At 44.5% G+C, this 16,626-nt stretch overlaps 1 protein-coding gene across 1 annotated transcript in view; it reads right to left on the minus strand.

Annotated features, from left to right (window-relative positions):
• Positions 1 to 528: 528 nt before the first annotated feature.
• Positions 529 to 16,626, minus strand: part of MYO9B (myosin IXB) — a 32,468-nt gene continuing 16,370 nt past the window's right edge. Inside the window, 26 exon segments of the mRNA XM_010139407.1 lie at positions 529 to 968; positions 1,109 to 1,248; positions 1,512 to 1,651; positions 2,643 to 2,766; positions 3,309 to 3,440; positions 3,678 to 3,783; positions 4,400 to 4,528; positions 4,827 to 5,019; positions 5,398 to 5,468; positions 5,656 to 5,767; positions 6,249 to 6,290; positions 6,742 to 6,918; positions 7,422 to 7,520; positions 7,980 to 8,170; positions 8,291 to 8,448; positions 9,127 to 9,257; positions 9,627 to 9,693; positions 10,235 to 11,185; positions 11,512 to 11,678; positions 11,782 to 11,931; positions 12,364 to 12,486; positions 12,993 to 13,103; positions 13,294 to 13,374; positions 13,811 to 13,933; positions 14,435 to 14,474; positions 15,326 to 15,436. Coding sequence (XP_010137709.1) covers positions 529 to 968; positions 1,109 to 1,248; positions 1,512 to 1,651; positions 2,643 to 2,766; positions 3,309 to 3,440; positions 3,678 to 3,783; positions 4,400 to 4,528; positions 4,827 to 5,019; positions 5,398 to 5,468; positions 5,656 to 5,767; positions 6,249 to 6,290; positions 6,742 to 6,918; positions 7,422 to 7,520; positions 7,980 to 8,170; positions 8,291 to 8,448; positions 9,127 to 9,257; positions 9,627 to 9,693; positions 10,235 to 11,185; positions 11,512 to 11,678; positions 11,782 to 11,931; positions 12,364 to 12,486; positions 12,993 to 13,103; positions 13,294 to 13,374; positions 13,811 to 13,933; positions 14,435 to 14,474; positions 15,326 to 15,436 — 4,309 coding nt within the window.

The following is a 16,626-nucleotide window of genomic DNA, read 5'->3' on the forward strand; positions in this document are numbered from 1 at the left end:
GGCAGCGCCCGCGAAGGCTTCCTCGGGGAGACATTCCTCATTAGCCAAGACAGACGTGGGTAAATGAACACATGTATTTTTAGAAAGTGCAACATATTAATAAACGTTTTTATATGTTTTGGTCTCAGTTAAGGCTATTACAACATTAACAGTTCTGTAAACCACACAGAAAGGTGTCATAAAAACATAAAAAATTAAGACAACACACACTGACCCACACTCGCTGTTGGTCCTGTAAGAGCCCACCATAAGGCAGTGGGAAAGGCACGGCAGCAGGACCGGGGACGCCTCAGATCCTGCACACTCAACCCACGGACTTCACTCAACATCAGTTTTATGTTCTACTTTCGTTACGGGGTTTTAATTTAAAGTGAAGAATATTTGTTTTAAACAACCTTGTTTAACCCTGTACGGTTCCAGCTGCCTTCCCAGCAGTCGCTTAAAGGAACGTGAACAAGTTCACAGCCTTCAGAGGGTCCAAGCCAAGGCTGCAGTCAACTTCAATAAAGTCCAGAGAGCTGAAGAACTTCACTTCTCTCTACAGGGAATGTGAGAGTAAGGGTCCGAAAACCTGCGTTTCACTTTCACTGTTGGTTCGTATTCATCCAAGAGTTCCTGAGCGTGGGCCACTGCAGACCCTTGTGCAATGTACACAGAGTGGATTTTATCTGTTCGCCTTGCTGGCTGCTCCCTGCGCCTCACCGTTACCTGCGACTCTTCGCTGGCTGAAGTCCTGCCCTGGGATTCCGTACATTTGGAAATCCCAGGAGGAAGTTTTATGTTTGCCGTTGGCATCACTGGGGTGCGACGGGGCACTTTAATCCTGGTCAGTGTTAAGGAGTATCTGTGTCTCAAAGCCGGGGATGCAGAGGGAGAATTTGAAGAGGTTTGCAAAAGAGAAGGCACTCTGCAAATGTCTTTGGCAGGCAGACTGGAGCTCTGAGCACAGCAGTGGGATCCAAGAAACACTTTAAAGAAACAAGATACTTAGATACTGAAAGCATGCACAGAAACATGTAACTTAATACAAGCAGCCGTGTCCAGATAACATCTGGTCACCTGGCTGTAGGCACTGAAAGGTGGAGAATAAAAAAAAAATACACACTACCTTAATACTGACCTTCGGTATCCATCCGCCCTGTCCGGTCTTCAAGCAGGCTCTCTGTGCTGGCAGAGGTCTCGGAGTCTGCGTTCTCCTCATCAGAGCCTCGCTGATCAAGCTCAGGTAACCGGTAAGTTATATCTTCCCTACATCAGAACAGAGATGGAAGCGCTCTGGAACGACCACCTCTCTGATCCGAGCGCCTTAGGCAGCTCGTATCCAGAGGAAGACCTTCCTCCAGGTAGTCATTAAATATTAATTCTCAGGGTACTCAGCTAGTCCTTTGTGTTTTCCTTTTCACCTTCACAAAGGCTGATAGAGCAGCATTAACGAGATGGTTTTGGACAAAGGTATGTCCTGCTTTACTGCCTGAGTCAACTCCAGCCTGCAGAGAGAACGGGAGACTTACTTCTCTTCTTTTATCGACTGGATGCGATCAATGAGAATCTCCTTCTCCCGGTTATCGGCTTCAGAAACTTCCTCATCTTCATGCAGCAAGTCCAGTTCCGAGTTGCCACCGTCATTTCCTTTGACCTGTGAGCTTTTACTCTACAAGACAAGCGCACGTGTAACACTCCTCAGTCGTGAGGAGCCACACCAGTCTGGACTGTCTACTAGTTGCAAGGTGAAGACAAATGCGTAGCCAAATGAAAAGCTGACGGAATTGATGAAGAGGTGTTAGTTACCCACATAAATGTTTCAAAAAATAATAGAAGCCTTTCTATTCACCTGATTTCAGGGCTTTCGTTGCCTTTTTTGAAGCACAGTGATTTGATTTGCCAGCCTCAGCTTAGTTTTAGTAGTCACTTTGAAGTAATATTACCACATCCAATACATGCTACGTTCGGAATGTCTATAAAATACCAGGTCACGGCCGAACAGGTCAGCAGCCCTGCATGCAGGCTGGGGAGGGAGTTGCACCAATACATGCAGTCTCGATTGTGCCAACGAGTATTTAAAACCAAGTGACCACACGGGGAGTTAGGTATTTCGGTCATGCAGCAGCAGCCATGCACTCGTCACACGGGCAGCGTACCTACCAGCGCCCCCTCGTAAGGGGAAGAAAACCCAAGTTTTACAGGCCAGAGCTAGAGAGAGACGAAGACCACATTCACTATATGCGACTTCTGATCAGTTTGGTTTGGTTTAATCAGTACAACAAGAACAAAGGAAAAAGCGTTTGCCCTAATAGAACACAGGACGTTTTTGTCCACTCACCATCCCTCTCTGGAGCGAAGGAACTCCTTTGCTGCGTAAGAGACTCCGCAATTTTAGTTCCACAGATTACATGGGAATGGATTTTGACCACTGCAGGAGCAGGTCCCCACCCCTGTGCCCTTCTATCAGCCTTCAGCACAGCTATATGTTTAGCTCCTACCTACAGCTTTGGGAAGTCTAGAACCCTTTTCTTCTGATCTTGCAATTATCTTTGACTTACTGGATGGGCTGGAAGGATAAGTAAGTAGCGTACCCCTCCCAAGAAACCGGTGGGATGCTTTCTGCTGGATGGTGAGGCTCTGTGGATCGTTTCAACACTTACTGTATTCTGCCGAAGCAACGACAGTCGTCGAAAAGCGATGCTCTCAGCTGCTTCCAGCTGACTTATTTCATTCATTTTTATCTTGTACCTCCTTATCTGTTCCTTTATGAGCATCTCCACACACCTGGACAAAAGGGAGAGAGTTTATTGAGCAGCCTCATACTAGAAATGCTCTGGGGACAGCCATGGTGGAATGAGGTGTCTCTGCTGGCCTGGGGACAGGATGGTGAGGGGCTTTCAGAGAGCCAGAGCTGCTGGAGGGCAAGGAGAACAAAAAGGATCGCAGACAGAACCTTCTTCAATTCAGAGAACAACGTGGATGAAACTATCAGGGGTTTCCAAGTTTGCAGGAGACAGTTTAATTCTATGTCCTGCTGTTTACTATGGGGCTTGTATCTCAGCAAAATGTATATTAGTGTACAATCCCCCAAGAAGACTATCTTGATGTAAAATAGAAACTTGATATTTGAAAGTCATCCTTTAAGCTTTGTAACCTGCTGGAAGGACTGAGAGAAGGGCGTATAAATTGGCAGCACTAGCAGAGCCAGAATTGAGCAACTCTCAACCCTCAGCTTGGTCTGAACAAGGTTGTAACAAACACAGGGTGTAGTACTGGCCTTCCATCGTATTTCAACCGGTTCTTTGCAGCAGACTACGAAAACTTACATGGTTGTTTTTGAAACATCCTTCATGCTGGTTAAGGGGTCAGAGGTATCAGGACAACGCAAGAGGCACGGAGCGAAAACAATGGCCAAGGCATTGGGTGACATACGGTTGACATCTTCTATCAAAGCCACTCTGAAATTCAATGTTCAGAACAAGAAAAGACTAAGTGAACCTTTCCAGAACACACCAATCTGATCCATCTCTGCCAGAGTTCCCAAGGAACAGGTCAGGAGCGCTGAGGGTACTAAACACGTAGAGCACTCCAAAGACTATAGTGACACTCAAGGGAATGAAGATTTTAGAAAGCTTCCAAGAGGGACTCAAAGTCACATGGAGTTTGTCTCTGAATGAAGAAATTAAACTCATTACTTGACCAGATGAAAGATGAGTCGCTCCAAGGTATTATGATTTGCTTGTGGAAGCTGTTCAAGGACACTGTAAATGGCACAGAGCTGCTCCTGTTTTTCTGGTAGTTCTGCACAAGGGGAGAAAGCACAAATTGGTAACTGCTGTGCAACGCTGGTGGAAAACCACCGAGCTCTTACTGACATCATCTCTGCCTGCGACAGATTAAATTCTTAGAAGTCACATTGTCATTCCATTTACTAGTTGTTATAACTGGATGTTGAAGTATCCCTCATGGCACTGCAATTTTCCTGCTGCTGCTCTTAGCAATCATCAAGTGACACAGTGAGATCTCCAACATATGTCCAAGTATTTTGGGAGCCTTACTCTCACCAAAGCGAAATGAATCTAAAGATCTGAGATACCTGGCTAGCTATATCTGGTCCAGAACATAATGGAGAAGAAAACAGCTGTATGAAGGGAAACCTGTTCTCATGCTTGAGGTTTTTAGAAAGGGCAGTTGTATAGTGACATTACGCTACAGGGAAAAAAGGAATCGTAAAGCAAGGTCAAGTAAGCTAGAGGAAAAACTCCCTGAAAAGTGTTCTGTGTAAAACATCTACAGTCACTGCACTGTGTGCACTGGAAGAAAGCTGCTTGACCAACACGAGCATCTTAGAGGTTCTTTTTCCAAGGACATAGTAAGTTGAAGAAAAACCTTTGCTTCAAACATTTCTAAAACTTACCTACAGCCCGGAGAAAGTCATTGTACTGCGCCGAAGTCATTAGTGGATCCGGCAATTCCCGCAGCCACTGCTTAAGGATCCCCGTAATAGTGTGAATTGGGTAATTCTCCAGTTTCACCGAGTTTGGATCTGGAAAGACATGTTTAATTTTGAGCACTTCGTTCCTTTGATGTGCATGACAGGACCCCAAAGAAATAAGGTTAGAAACACCCAAATTTGTTCACAGAATCAAAGCAGCAGTTCAGAAGAAAAAGAACTCTGCCGATAGCCTCCTGTGTGTTCTAAGCAGCTTCTTCCAGACAGCCTGCATGGCCACCAAAGAGCTGGGTTTAAACCACTGAAAAGCGCCAGATGCTTTCAGATAGGAGAGAACTACAGGGCAAACTGGTGCGCAAGGAAGTCAAAAAGGTGGACAACACTGCCTGACCTGCTTGCAGCAACTGTTTCAGCTCCTTCATACGATTTGCCGACCCTGATTTCCTGTAAATGCCTTCTGTGTAGAGGCCGTGCATCTCCACGTACTCCAGCAACTTCTCCATGACGACTGGCACTGAGTTTCTCTCACTGGTCAGGGAGCTCACGCACACTCCAAAATGCCGTGGTTCTGCATCCGGCTCGTTCTGGAATTGATACAGGTCAAGCACGGTGAACACCTGTCCTCAAGCTGGGAAACTCCACTGTTTCATGCAGCAATTAGCTTATGCTTCCAGAGACAGGAGTGGAGTGCAGCAATAAAGAAACTTCACGGTACCCATCAAAGGTTTTCTTTAACAGTTTATCCAACAGACCACAGACGCTACAGGAAAAGTTCCCAAAACAGCTCGGTATCAGCTTTTCGGAGATTCTGCTGTTTCCACAACTGCAGGCCCTGCCTCTGACTATGTGCAGGCAGAGAAGCAAACTTGAAGCAGTTTTTATTCAGCCCGTTGTGCAAAAGGCAGCACTCTGCACGTGTGACTCGGAGCATCACACCCGCATCCCAGATCCCCAGTTCTTACCTTTGTTCCGCAGGACGTACAGCTGCTCTGGATTTTGGACAGACATTTCCTGTGACAAGTCAACTTGCAAACTAGAGAGAGAAGCAATTGTTACAAACATCCCAAATCACAGGAAACCACTCAGAATCTTGTCTTACTCCCTCACTGTATGGCACTCACTGCGAGTGCTGTTCACTGAGCCCCATCTGTCCCAGCCACAGTTCCACGCTATCTGCGCGTCCTGGGAAGCGCGTGGCAAGCAGGAGGCGTTTCACTCACCGCTGCAGAGACAGGCCTTCTCCATGGGCCAGATGTAGGACGAGCAGTGCTCGCACGACTGCCGGATGCTCACTTGGTAGTTCGTGAACACGTGGCCATTGTGTTCTTCAATCTGGTGAGAGACGAGAAGAAACTAATGGATTCCCCCCTGCCTTATTATTATTATTTTTAATAAAACTATCTACCCTGAGATTTTCCTATTTTTTTTTTTTACAATTACTACTGATGGCTTGGACCCTGAACCCAAATTTCACCCTATCTTAAGGCAGCTGGGTTTGCTCATTTTGTAATTGACTTGCCACCTTGGTTGAAGCTCATCAGCACAATACACGAGCTATAGTTTGTTACTAATACTTGGTTGGTTTCCTTTAAACAGTCCTGTGACTGAGAACACCATTAGAGACATTCTAAAAGATGCTGTCAGTGCATAAGCAAGATCTTTGATTTACCGAAAATAGTTTTGTGTTGTGTCATATCTTCATAATAGAGGTGACTTAGCATGCAAAATAAACCAAAATCAAGCTCTTTCAAGAGTGTTTGTGTTCGGTGAGCACAGCTGAGGACTTAGATGATTGCAAAAAGAAAGCACTTACTGCACGGTCTTGTTTTCGTTTCTTCTTCTGGGCTTTTGTTTGCTGCAGGGGAACACAAAACTGGCATTAGTCTTTGACATTCTGGCATTTCCTCTTTTTTCCTATTCACTTTCCCGGACCCTGCTTCACCTCCAGACACTGGAGACGCTGTACCGCAGCTTCAGCTTGGTATGAGGGTTGTCTGAGCTCACACCGTCAACTTCTAAACCTCAGCTGAGCTCGCTGCCTGATGACAAAGCAATTCCACCCCTAAAACCTTCAGAGAGCTCCTCAGTTTTCCCAAACGCTCTAAGATTCTGAAAATACTATGAACAATTCCAAATAGGTGTATCAGCATTTGGAATTTGTTATATGCATAGTTCATGTATGGAAAGTATTTCCCAAATGATGAAAAATGCTATGGAAAAGGTTTCTGAGGTAACACAGGTTTCTTATTCCAGGAGAGTAACAGCGTTTAATCATCCCATAAACCAGTAATGAGGAAATTTTATACCTTGGGCTGCTCAGATTCCTCTTTTTTTGTGTATCCTCTAATGAATTCATCCAGAAGGGATTGGAAGAGATTCAAAACCAGCTTGACTTCTTTCTCTTCCCTTTTTTTGGCCAGATTTGTAACTAGAAGCTGGTAATTTTCCACCAGATCTTTATAGCCAACATGGATTTGCCCATTCTAGAGAGGAAAAAGTATTACTCAGAGGATGGTCTTTCTGGATACTGTTAAGACAGTTTAATGCTTTTGTGTGTTTAAGTTCAGAGGTGAGAAAGCACATTAATGATTGAAGAGAAAGATAACAGCCTGTGACAGAAACGAGCAAGCACACTTCCCTACTACACTGTAGAAGGGCACTTGGCTGAGGCAAGGCCATGTTGGAAGAATCCTGGAAAAGCTCTTGGCACCTCTCTTTGGTGTTTAAACACAGCAACATGAAGAGGCTGAAGACAGCAAAATCCATCCATTTCTAAAAATAAGTTACGGCTGAGTGAATGCGAAGGGAAACAAACCGGTCTGCTTCAGATCACAGCAGAGCTGTAAACCGTCCTTTTCCAAGGCAACTTCAAATCCTACGCTAAGAATTGCTAATTGCCTCATTAAAGAGCTGTAGGTCAAGCATTTAAACTGCATACTCATTTATTACCTGCCAATTTTTCACTTTATTGAGACTTACTACTTACAGGAGCAGAGTACATGGTCTTGATGTTTCCTCTAAACTTTTCTGTGGCTTCAAAAAACAAACATTCCACGCCAGACTTCTGGGAGCGTAAGTCATTGATCTAGAAGGCAAATACATCTCCATCAAATGTCGTTAAAACAGGAACATCCTGCCAGTGTTAAGCTTCGGTTGCTGGGCTCAGTCATCTACAGCCATTCCAATTATTTAAACAATTTCTTAATGCACGGTGCTGACGACACTAAGCAGGACAGTCAGGTAGCTGGGCTCTAAAGAACTGTCTGTTTCCTTACACCTTGTGCTTTTAACACAACTTTTGCTGCCCGCTTGTTTGTGGGCATTAACATGAATGCCACGAGTATCTGATGTCATATAATGCATTAGGGACTCAAAAGAAGGAATAGGAAGGGCCTTAATACAGACCTAGTTCAGTCAAGCTATCCAATCAATTCCCCTTTGCCTTCAACCATAATATCAACTTGCCCCTAGAAAAGCAGTCTTTAAGATTCTACACAAACAGTGGACATAGTCCAGAATTTTGTCACAGTTGAGTGCCTTTTACCTTGTTTAGGAGGAACTCATCAAGATGTTTCAGTTCATTGGCATTTGCAATCTCACGGACCATGGAAGCTCGCCAGTTCTGAGACACGTTTGAGATCTTGCTGATCTTTATAGTACGGTTCTTCTTTGTTTTACTGCTCTCTTTCACATGGCGCTCCCCTGCCTGCAGGCGACTTGGCTGTCCAGAAGAAGCTGGGAAAGAAAGTAATTTGTATAGCAAAGCAGGATGAATTCTGCAGGATTTGGTTCCATGCCAAACATTACAGAGAAGACGGATATTGGCAAGCTGGGGCTTCAGTCACAGAAGCTCACCTTCCAAAACTTTCTGGGTTCCTCCTGTTTCTGGAAAGAGGCCACAAGATACAAGGGAGAAGCCTTCTCCTTCATCAATCACATCAGGACTCTCCTTTGGAATTTTCTTCTCTGGCTTTTTCCCCAAAAGCCTACGCAAAGGACTTTTAAAAGCAGACCTGAACATAAAAGCAGACACAAGTTTGTCACATTAGTAATGGAAGCTGGCTGTGCTGCAAGGAAAGGCTCTTAACGGTACAGCAAACACCCACAACAGGATTAACCTCTATCGTGCTATTTCCTCTGAGGTCCAACCTGCAGAAAACAGCTGGGCAGCAGAAAAAAGGAAAGAGCCTGAAAGTACATCGGGACACTCTATCTGGTATTTGCTAGATTACAGCTCGACCTGCAACGGACACAGAGACGACACAACCCGTATCCAAGACACCATTTCTGACTCAGGAAGTCCCCGAGTTGCAGAACACCAGAAGTGGAGGAGCAGGGCAGGGAAACAGCACCACATGCTTGCTGGGCACTTTGGCTTTTCTCTTGGTGTCTTATTTCTCAGTCTGGATGACAGTACAGGACAGGAAGCTTCGCTTCGAGCCTGCTCAGTGGTTCTCCAGTTAAAAAAGAACCAGTTCAAAGACAAGCATTATGCAAGAAGCAGAGAACATATTCCTCAACGGGGTCAGACATCACGCCGACATCAACATGAAGCAGCAACACGCCAGTCCTGTAGCTGATGTCAACACACGTCTCTCCACAACCCCGGTCTCAAGAAGCCCCACTCAAGTACCAGTGGAAAATCTCTTTTCATTTCCTGAAGGCAGGGCAGGCACACAGGCAATACTCACTTGGCATCCATCTGCTGACTTGCTGGCTGCGTGGGGATGACTGCATCCGGGGTAGGCAAGAGGTCACTGGGCCTCTTGTGCACAGGGTATTTCTTGTGGCCTTTTTCTTCTTCTATCGTGTCTGGCGATTGCTGCAGTAGAGAGAAGTCAAAAAACTACGTATTGAGTGAAATCAATTCTTTAAATGGTTTTAAAAACTAAAATGATGGGAAAAAATCTGCTTCATCAAGACAAAACAGTTTACCCAACAGATATGAGCTTACTAATGTCAGATCCAAGTATACCTAATGCTTTGATCAAGGGTCTGTTTATCTAAAACTAAGTTTTCATATTGTTGTATAATATTTGCTAAAGAGGTTTTTTTTACATGGATATCAAGCCGAAAAGTCAACCTGGAAAGAACACAGGCACACAGAACACACTACAGCAAATTACTCACAAATCTTTAATGTTTACAAACAAGGATAATTCAGTATAAATACGCCCAACAGCATCAGTACCTGATTCATGGCAAGAGACTGGGCCAGCGTTGAGAGATCACTTAAGGAAGATGAATTCCCCTTCTTCCTGCAGTGTTACAAGGTTAGTTTCAGAGTGTATATTTTACAGAAGTCTGTGGCCTTTTAATATTTACCACCTTTTAAATAACCCATGTAACGTATCAATGTTACGTCCAAGAAAGAATCCCAATGAACTCTTGCAACTCATGTTTAAACGCAGAATGTGCTGGAGAACTAAAGAGCTGGGGATGTCAGACTCCCTGTCGTGTCAGAGGGATGATGTTTGCAGACTGCAGGTCACTAAACCCTTGTTTTCAATGGAAAGAGACACCTGAAAATAAACTCCAGGCACTACTTGAACTAAAGCCCTGACTCTCCATTTTAATTCAGCACAGCAGGCTTCGTGTCTGCCGTCAGCTTCCCAGAACACCCTGCCCGTGCAGGAGCAGCTGCAGACTGGGAGCCAAGAAAACGCAGCAGTTGTTCATAGCTGTTTTCTCCCACAGCCTGGCCAGATGTACAGGCTCTCGGGAGTTCCCCTCCTATTTTTAAATATTACTGATACCCTATTTCTGAACAAGTCAAAATAATGAAGAAGCTGCCCTTACTTTAGCTGATCCTGAGGAGACTTATCCACACGCGTTCTCTCATCCAAGGACTGACTCAGCATATCACTCTGACTGGCATCAGACTGCCTCTTGCCTTTCCACTTCTCTCTCTTGTACTTTAGCTTCTCTGGGTCATCCACGTATCTCTGGATTTGGGAAGAAGTGGGACTATCCAGATCTTTGAGCGTCTTCGGCACGTGGCGTTTGTTTTTATCTGCCCAGCTTTCAGCTGGAGTTTGAAAGCTCCCAGTAGCAGATGGCGTGTTATGAAGGTTCAGTGCAAGATTTGTCGGCCTTTCAGGGCACTTGGAGCTTTGGCTGCTTTTTGTCTGGTTATTTTGATTCTCCTGTGTTTTCATTCCATCCACTGCCTTATCATCTACCTCTGGCACAGGTGGCTGCTCAGGAATAGAACTACTTCCTTTTATCTCACTTGGGGGTGGCGTGTCTGAAAGAGCTTTTTCCTCGCTTGGACTTTCTGCTCTCTCGCTGCTTCCTTGAAGAACAGCATCTTGTGCTGTGGATTCCTTTGGCACTGGAGCAGTTTCCAGGGCCTCTTCTGAAGAGGTCTGTTCCTCATGGTACAGTAAAGTCGGTCCTTCAAGGGAAATCATGACATGCTTACTCTGTAACTCGTTGTGTTCCAGCCCCCTCTGCCGGCGGCACTCGCGTTTCTCCCGGCTGTTTGGTACTTTCTCAGAGCCCTCCATCACGTTCTTCTGGGGTAACGCGGCTGCTTCAGATGAGCTCAGGTTTTCGGCTTGCTCATTTGGAGTTTGATCTCTGTCTCCAACAGCTTGATCCACCTCTGACTCCAGTTTCTCAGGCACCTGATCTGTTGCTGGTTCACTGTGCTCATCCTTGCTCACATAAGTCTCTCTGTCTTCATCTTCCTGCCTTTCTCTCCGCTCTTCTTCAGCTTTCTGCTTTTCAATAGCCATTTTCTGAAACCTGTTAGTAAAAACCACAAATATTTAATGCCCAATGGTCAACAAAAGTACCCGATTGTTTAAATGCTCCTAAAGAGCAACACAGACCCAAAGCAGAGCTGCACTCCCAGTCCCAGGATGACAGGGGAGGGCTGCTTACCAGCCTGGCACACACCACTGCCATCAGCTGAACCACACTCACGCACCACGCACTCAACCGGCTTCCACAGTGTCCCATGGTCACAACTAAGCCAACACAACACATACAAACTAAGGCCGGCAGGTGAAGCCACGTAGCGAAGTGGTTAAAGTATGTGTTTTCACATCAAATTGCTCCTCTTCCTTTACCTCTTGCGTTGGAGATACCCTCTGACCATGGCTTGCAGGAGACAAATTCTCCTCCTCTGCTGAAGGTAGCATTTTCGCTCCCTGTATCTTCGCCATGCTGACTGAATGCAAACGGCAGCGTTATTCCTCTGCAGTGCCATTCTAACACAACGGGAACGCCAGCAAGCCTAAGGAGGGAGATTTCTCCAGTAAGGGAGGGATACTGGAAGGTGGGGAGTGTCATTTGAGAGGGTTTATTAGGAAAAGGAGACATGCAGTTCTCAAAGATACCTGTAGAACAATGGCTGCCTGCCGTGTTCTGAGAAAGCGTCTCCTTTCCAAAACCATCCTGAGCCAGCTCTGAAGGAGAATGATCTTCCTGATCACTTCTTTATGTAGTGTATCCTGTAGCATCTGCCGTTCAGCCTCTTTCATAAAAACCTGCTCGGTTAAAGGAAAGTTCATCAATAATCAGTTAATAGGAGCCTTTCAGCCCCCACTGGAGGCATCTCCACAAGCCGAAGATTGAGAATGGTCGTGTTTATTCCCAACCCAAACCACCTCAGCACACCCAAACAGTAAAAGCGAGATTTGGTAAAACAAAAGGAGTGTTTGGATTCTAAAACGTACAGCTGTACTTACAGCCTCCAAATCATAGAACCCTTCTAAAATCATACAGAATCGGACTGTACTGCAACGACAGGTTGGCGTCATAAAGGAGGCAGCTACTAACGTCTGTGTCAATGTTTGTAGGAGTTAAAACAGTTAATTTAAATACAAAGTGCAGAAGAGAGTAACGCCGGTAAATTGACTGCAGGGAGTTTTGCAGCGTACATCAGTATTTCTTATGGGCTCATGGAAGGTTTCACTGACCTTGGTCTTCCCTATTTGATAGTAGTTTTCATTCAGTTTTAGTTTATTCAAATAAACACAAATGTCTTCCTTAGAAGCTCTGGCATTTTTGGGCAGTAACACCTGAAACTGGTCTATGAACTCCTGTGAAATGCAGAGACAGCAAGAGATCAAAGTTAGAAGGCAATTCACAAATTTCAGAGTTTTAGCTTTACTTTAGAAATCTAGTTGAGACATCTAAGCTATAGGGGTTTCAAAGCACTCATTTCTCGCTCCAGACTGAGCTATTTTTCCGTGCTCTGTGAGACGCGGGCTTCATTCAGCCTCCGTTTAATGGTAAAGATCACCTCCACGTGCACTATAAAGCACAGAGTATGTTACAGAGAACTGATCCACGTACAGGGACAGTAACAGGCAGCACCGATGGCTCACACTGTGACAGCGTACTGGGAGATGGCTCACACAATCATTTAGGCTACAACTCATTACCATGCAGGCTCTGACTAAACTACAATGAATTTTTACAGTTCATCCCAAGTGACCATGAGCTTCATGTGAAAAGAGACACAAAAGACGCTGAGGCAACGTGTGTTTTTCCAAGAGCAGCAGGTATTTCGAAAAGCATCATCTACTTCCAGCCCCTCACGTACCTGGAAGGTGTATTTGGCACTGTAGCCCGATCTCCTGATTCGCACCGTTTCTAGCATGCCAGTGTATCTCAACTGTTGAAGCACCAAGCTTTCATCAAAAAGCATCTCTTTCTGAAAAAGAGCAGCAGCCAACAGCTGGTAAATGCCTGGGGAGTCCTAGCGCTGTCCCGTAGAGAAAGCTTGTTCTGTTTGCACACCCTAGTCACCTTTCATTTTCCCACAGAAGGACAGTGAACAAGTCAAAAGAGTGGTGTCACAGGGCTGGGAGACTTAGATCCTCAGCAGCCAGCTCAGCTCTTACCTTCTCAGCATTGGAGCGGATGCAGCGGATGAAGAACGGCTCAGCTTTACCCAGTGTCTCCAGTAACTTATTAAGGGAAGCCTGAAATGAAAGATTAGGAAGCATTTTTCTCCTTCAGATACCAGCCTTTTGAGTTGCCTTGGACAGCAGCACCGCTGCTTTCTCAGCGATAAGGTTGTTTCAGATCAGTGGCCATACAAAATCCTATTCCATCCCATGCTGCACAGCAGACCCCTGTGCTTGTTTTTACCTTTCCTCAAGATAACTAACAGTGGGGTTTGCACGTGCTCTAACAGTAGCCCTAGAGCTGCATACAAGGACCAGGCTGATGGGTACGGAGAACTAACACATTTTGTAACAGAACAGAGGCCTCTAAAGTCTCACTTTAATCAAGTAATAAACCCTACTTGAGACAAATCCCAAGAAAACAACCCCACTTGTTTTTCAGGCAAGATCAGCCCCGGGAGGTCTGTTCCCGGGAGGTCAGGGGTGCAGCCTGATCCCAGCAGTCACCCACCTGGAACTGCGCGCTTATGCTCGGGGGTTTCTTCTTTTTGTGTAAGTGCAAGAGGGATTTTGTAGTTCGATCGTGCAGAGTCATGCTTACTATGAGCTTCAGAGACTTGGAATCCAGCAAGTTCTAGAAGAAAGTTTTCATAATCAACAAACAAGTCTCTGAACTGAGGGGGAAATATTTCTGTCTGCATCAGAATGAGTAGGAATGAAACCAGCTGCCTAGAGCTCCAGGTTCAGCGACATGTTACACTTCATAATTATTTCTAGTTTGGACCAAAGCATCTGCTTATGAGTAAAACTTTCCCATGGTCCCATTCCAAGAGCGAAGGTGAACAAGATGAATTATGTAATCGCCTTGTTTGCCTTCACGACTTGATTAGAAATGGCTTTATATATTTATGGCATCTCTGGTCTAATTAAAGTGATGCCAAGAAACGCTTTTTCCTGTTCAGCAGTTCTTACAGAGGTGAACATTCACCTATCCTTTAGATCATCACAAAGGGAGTTTCAGAGGATGAATGATACAACTTCCCTACACTATAAAACAGTGTGTTCTGAAGTGAGTTCTGTCAGTCAAACAAAAAATGTAAACCAAAAGAAATCTAAATTTACTGAATAACTTTACCTTGGGAATAATCTGCTTTTGCTTGGTACCTCTGCTTTTCCTGTTAACATATTAAAGACAATTTAAGAAAAAAATACACGATTTTTGGTTATTTCAGCAAATTGGTGCAATTTGAGGCAAGATGAAGGATAGAAGAAAATTAGCACAACAGCGTCAGGGTGTGTTCATGCATGTCTTCTGTAAGTGATCAAGGCAAGAAATGCAAACTGCTTCACACCAAGATTTATTTTTAAATAAACTCTGTGGGTACTGGAAGCTTTCAAAAGTGAAACATTTTCTTTGAAGTTAAAGCTATTAAAAACTGCACTGTTGCCTAGGCTATTTTTGTGCAAGTTGTTCTGTTTAGCTCTCATCCCCACACAGACAGCGAAGAGAAGCAGCAGCTCCCACAAACAGGCCATAGCTCACATCCTGACTCGAGCCGTGTTAACTCCGTGATATAAGGCATGTTGCAATTCCAGGCCACCCAGTTTACATTTGTTTGTTATACGATGGGCCACAGATTGATTTTCTTACACGAGCATAGCTGGGCACATGTAAAGAGCCTTAACCCAGGACTAGACGCAGCACTAGTGCTCTGAACTTCAGGAAACCACTAGTTACGACTTGTGAGAGGTTTCACTGTCGAACGTTTTGCCACAACAAGCTTTAACTATGTACCTGGGTTTTTAAAGCAAGTTTACGTGAAGAGTAGGTTTAACTTTCAGCTAATGCAATGAAGCAAAGCATTCTCTGTGGCCTAATTTTTAGAAGGAATTATTTTATTCTTCATTGTCTTGTCCAGTTTTTTGTAGAAGACAAACTTGGGACAGGTGTATTTTTTTATGGCCTAGAATAACTGCTGGGTTGTTGTTGCCCTTTCAAAGCAATTCCTAAAGCACCAGAACTCACATGAAGTGGGAGCGGTGTTGAAGCCGACTGAGTGACCGAAGCAGCTTACAGGGATCATCACCCTGCCACGGCAGTCCTTTTATACTTGCGATGATTTGTTCATGCATGTCTCTAAAATGGTTCACAGCAAAACAAAGACGGCAAACAAAGATACACAGCCATGAGAGAGGGAGGGAAAAAGGAGTTAAAACCCCAAGAGACCCCATCACCCAGTGTGCTCCAGTGGCAGGTCAATCCCAGACTACTTTTTCCTAAGCACAAATGATTGTGACGTCAATTCAGCACTTTCTACTCTGTCAGTGCCCTAAAATTTAATTACCAGGGTCTCATACTGAAGTTACTAACTCCACCTTTAAATTCTTGAGCCATCAATTCAAAGTCAGCGGGAAATTTAGCAAAATGTATTTAAAGGGCAAGGAGCCTTTTTGGATAAATATAAGCTGCTTTATATTGAGGCAGTAAATATTTTTATATATAGATTTGACTTCTAAAATGAGGCTGCTTAAGCAGACTTACATCAGAAAAGGAAGTTAAAAACCAGCTATTACAGGAATACTTGATGAAATTTTGGTTTTCATTTTCACATTTAGCTTTAGTTTTATTCACACATTTAGCTTTTCAAAGTAAGCCTGGGATGGTCCCTAATTCGTGGCAGACTCCATTACTTTAAGCATGCACCGTGCTTGTGAAGTGTTGTGTCTTGGCCCAGAACTTACCTTCTTTACTCTCCAGAGAGGCACAAACCAAAAATAACAGAAGCATAAGAATCACTTCTGCCTGTCAGATGCTATCACCATTCCGAGCTGCTCACCGAGGCAGCAATGTTATTAGAGCCAGCTGCTTGCTTCCCCATGGTACCTCCGAATATTTCTGAGTATCAAGATTTTGGTTTAAGATGTCACAAGGAAACAGACGTGTTACAGTATGACCAATCCTTTCGCTCAAATTGTATCTGCAGTTCTTAGTTGTCACAGGTGACAGAGACTGTCCAGGACGAAATAATTAGGAAGCAGCACGAAGTAACTACGGTATGTGTATCTCGTGGCTTCCCTTTTAGACAGAGCATGCTCAGAAGGTCGGTCTGTACAGGAATGTGCCTCCCTGGCCCTCAAGTGCAGGCCTATTTCTACTTACTTCTTGTTTTCATAAAAAGAAATGATGTCTTCAAAAGCATTTATATCGAAATCCTCAGAACAATCAAATGAGAAATCAAGCATTGAGCAGCTGCAAAAGGAACATGTATAAAACCTGAGTACTCCACACAAAGGCAAATCTGCCTATACAGAGCACGTATAGTCCTT

Source organism: Buceros rhinoceros, unplaced genomic scaffold (assembly GCF_000710305.1).
Source record: "Buceros rhinoceros silvestris isolate BGI_N320 unplaced genomic scaffold, ASM71030v1 scaffold20507, whole genome shotgun sequence".
Classification (NCBI taxonomy): Eukaryota; Metazoa; Chordata; class Aves; order Bucerotiformes; family Bucerotidae; genus Buceros; species Buceros rhinoceros.